At 52.2% G+C, this 2,477-nt stretch overlaps 1 protein-coding gene across 1 annotated transcript in view; it reads left to right on the top strand.

Annotated features, from left to right (window-relative positions):
* LOC134088100 (uncharacterized) overlaps positions 1-1,985 on the top strand; it is a 46,135-nt gene extending 44,150 nt beyond the window's left edge. Inside the window, exon 2 of the mRNA XM_062542029.1 lies at positions 1,828-1,985. Coding sequence (XP_062398013.1) covers positions 1,828-1,985 — 158 coding nt within the window. The remainder of the gene's footprint in view (positions 1-1,827) is intronic.
* The last annotated feature ends 492 nt before the right edge of the window (positions 1,986-2,477 follow it).

Genomic DNA, 2,477 nt, shown 5'->3' with positions numbered 1-2,477 from the left:
AATCCGCCACAGCCACAGTCATAGCCTGGCACACACTGGAATGTCAAGTATAGGTCCGACCGCGTAATTTGAATCCGTCTGATCCTTTGATCATAACCTTTGGGTGATTGTGTGGTCAGCGGGAACACTGTCCCCTCCTTCTTTTACACAGCGGGCATTATGGGATTAAGAGAGAGGCATGCGTCGGTACCTCAAAAGAGGGTAAAACTGCATGGCGAAATGTAGACCGAGACAGCTGCACACCAACAAACATCACGCATCGAGTCTCAACTGTTTTGTGTGAAGGTCATATAACCAGTGTTCCCTCGGTGAGACGCAAGGTCAAATGGAGTGGACATAACTGTACGATAATCAAAGCTTTGCTGCTCTCACGAGAAGAAAGACAATAGCGGTTGTACTTGACATGGACACTTTTCCAGCTGACTTACCACCACGTGTCGGTGACAGTCAAAAAACACGTCCACATCGACGCCACGACAGAGCCAGATCTGGGCCACATCCGTTTAAACGTGTTCACGACCTGACAGGGATATGAGCTCTATTATGTGTTCATGACAGCAACACGCAACAATCAGTGTGTGCAAGTGACCCTAAAAAACCCAAACAAACCTTCCATTCAACCATTTATCTGTCACCGGGACGGTTGCCTTCCAGCAGTGAATATATATGAGAATGCATTCGCCGTATGTACAGTACGCATATAAGAGGATATTGCCATCTCTGGTGAATATCCCATAGAGTCACGGAGCTCAGTCAAGGGCCCCCTAAAGGATTTTTAAGCTTTATGTCTTAGTTTACAGAGCAGCTGTCTCAAACATAAATCTGCCAAAGGAGAAATTACCTCAGTGCCTATAGGGAGGAAGGGAAAGATGGAGAGAGAGAGAGGGAGAGAGATAGATAGATAGAAAGAGAGAAGGACAGTGGGAGAGAAGTGCGGGGGGGATGGAGCGGAAGTCGACTGTTAAATCGCGCTCTTCGAGATGATCCGTAGAAACAGATGTCCCTTTCCCCTCCGAGGAGCACCTTTAGTCGTCGTTATTTATTTATTTACCAGCGCGATACTAATGGAATAGCCCTGTTGTGGCAAAATAGGCCATGTTAAGTTGTTCCTCTCCTTGACACGACCCCCCCCACTCTGAATATAGATCCATTAGAAGAGCAGGGAGGAGAGCAGGAGGAAGAGGAACATGGATGCAATGAGAAGAGAGGGAGTGAGAGCGAGTGAAAGAGAAGTGCGAGGGAGGTGGTGGGGGAGGTAGGGGAGATGGGGGGGTGAGAAGGAGAAAAGAAAAGAAAAAAAGGGATAGTCTCCTGGGACATTTCCTGCCACTCACTCCTCTCCTCCTTTTCTCTCCCTTAGTGCTCAGGGCCAAGAGGAACTGGGAGCGCTGAATGTGAAACGGCCGGCTGAAAGGGGGGCTGGGGGAAGAGTATGAGTGCGGCTCTATTCTGCTGGGCGCCCAGGCCACTCGCGTTCCCTGGCTCGCGCTGCGCTCCGACGGGGAGGCTTGTCAGCCTTTGGCCCCCCTGGCCCCGGCTGGCGGCGTCGCAGAGACCTGACTTCCATGCTCATTTGTCCGGGAATTGTAGCTCCTGATGGTTGTGGTGTGTGTGGTGTGTGTGTGTGTGTGTGTGTGTGTGTGGTGTGGTCTGTGTGTGTGTGTGGGTGTTTTGGTGGGGGGGGGGGGGGCGGCCCCAGGTCGTGCGGTGGGCATGCTTTCCCACAGGGCTGAAAGGAGGCGGCTGACAGATCGGACCGCTCGGCATTCAAAGGAGACAAACAGCGACCCCTGACCCCTGATCCCCCGTTCCTGCCCATCCAAAAAGCTCTATACAGCACCACCACCACCAGCTCCAAGTCCACCTCCCACCCACCACCCACCACCCAGCCACCCACCCAACCAGCCAGCCCCGACCCCACGGCCCCCACCACCGGCCGGGTCTTCACACATCCGCCCTCCCCCTTCACCACCAACCGCATCTGATTCTTCTTTCTCCTCTAGACAGCTAATTAATTGAATCGTTTTGTCTGTTTGTTTTTGTCTTGCCATTTAGTGTGGCATTTGCTGTCTGTCCCTCTGTGTGTGTGTGTGTGTGTGTGTGTGTGTGTGTGTGTGTTTGTGTGTGTTTGTGTATGTGTGTGTGTGTGTGTGTGTGTGTGTGTGTGTGTGTGTGTGTGTGTGTGTGTGTGTGTGCGTGTGTACATAGCCTGAGCAGTCTTTGAGGCCAATTTGCTCTCCTCCTCTCTCTCCTTCCCAAAACCCCTCATGACACATACAAACATGACCCTCCCACCCATGCACACACACGCACACACACGCACACACACACACACACTGGAACTTCTCCAGCCGCCAAAGCTTGTGAGACCAGCGCATTTACATAGAGTTCCAGAACACACACACACACACACACACACACACACACACACACACACACACACACGCATACCCATTGGGAGGCAGCAAGGGTGTGAT

Source organism: Sardina pilchardus, chromosome 7, assembly GCF_963854185.1.
Source record: "Sardina pilchardus chromosome 7, fSarPil1.1, whole genome shotgun sequence".
Classification (NCBI taxonomy): Eukaryota; Metazoa; Chordata; class Actinopteri; order Clupeiformes; family Clupeidae; genus Sardina; species Sardina pilchardus.
Note: the sequence above shows the minus strand (reverse complement) of the source record. Positions and strands in the feature narration are given on the sequence as shown.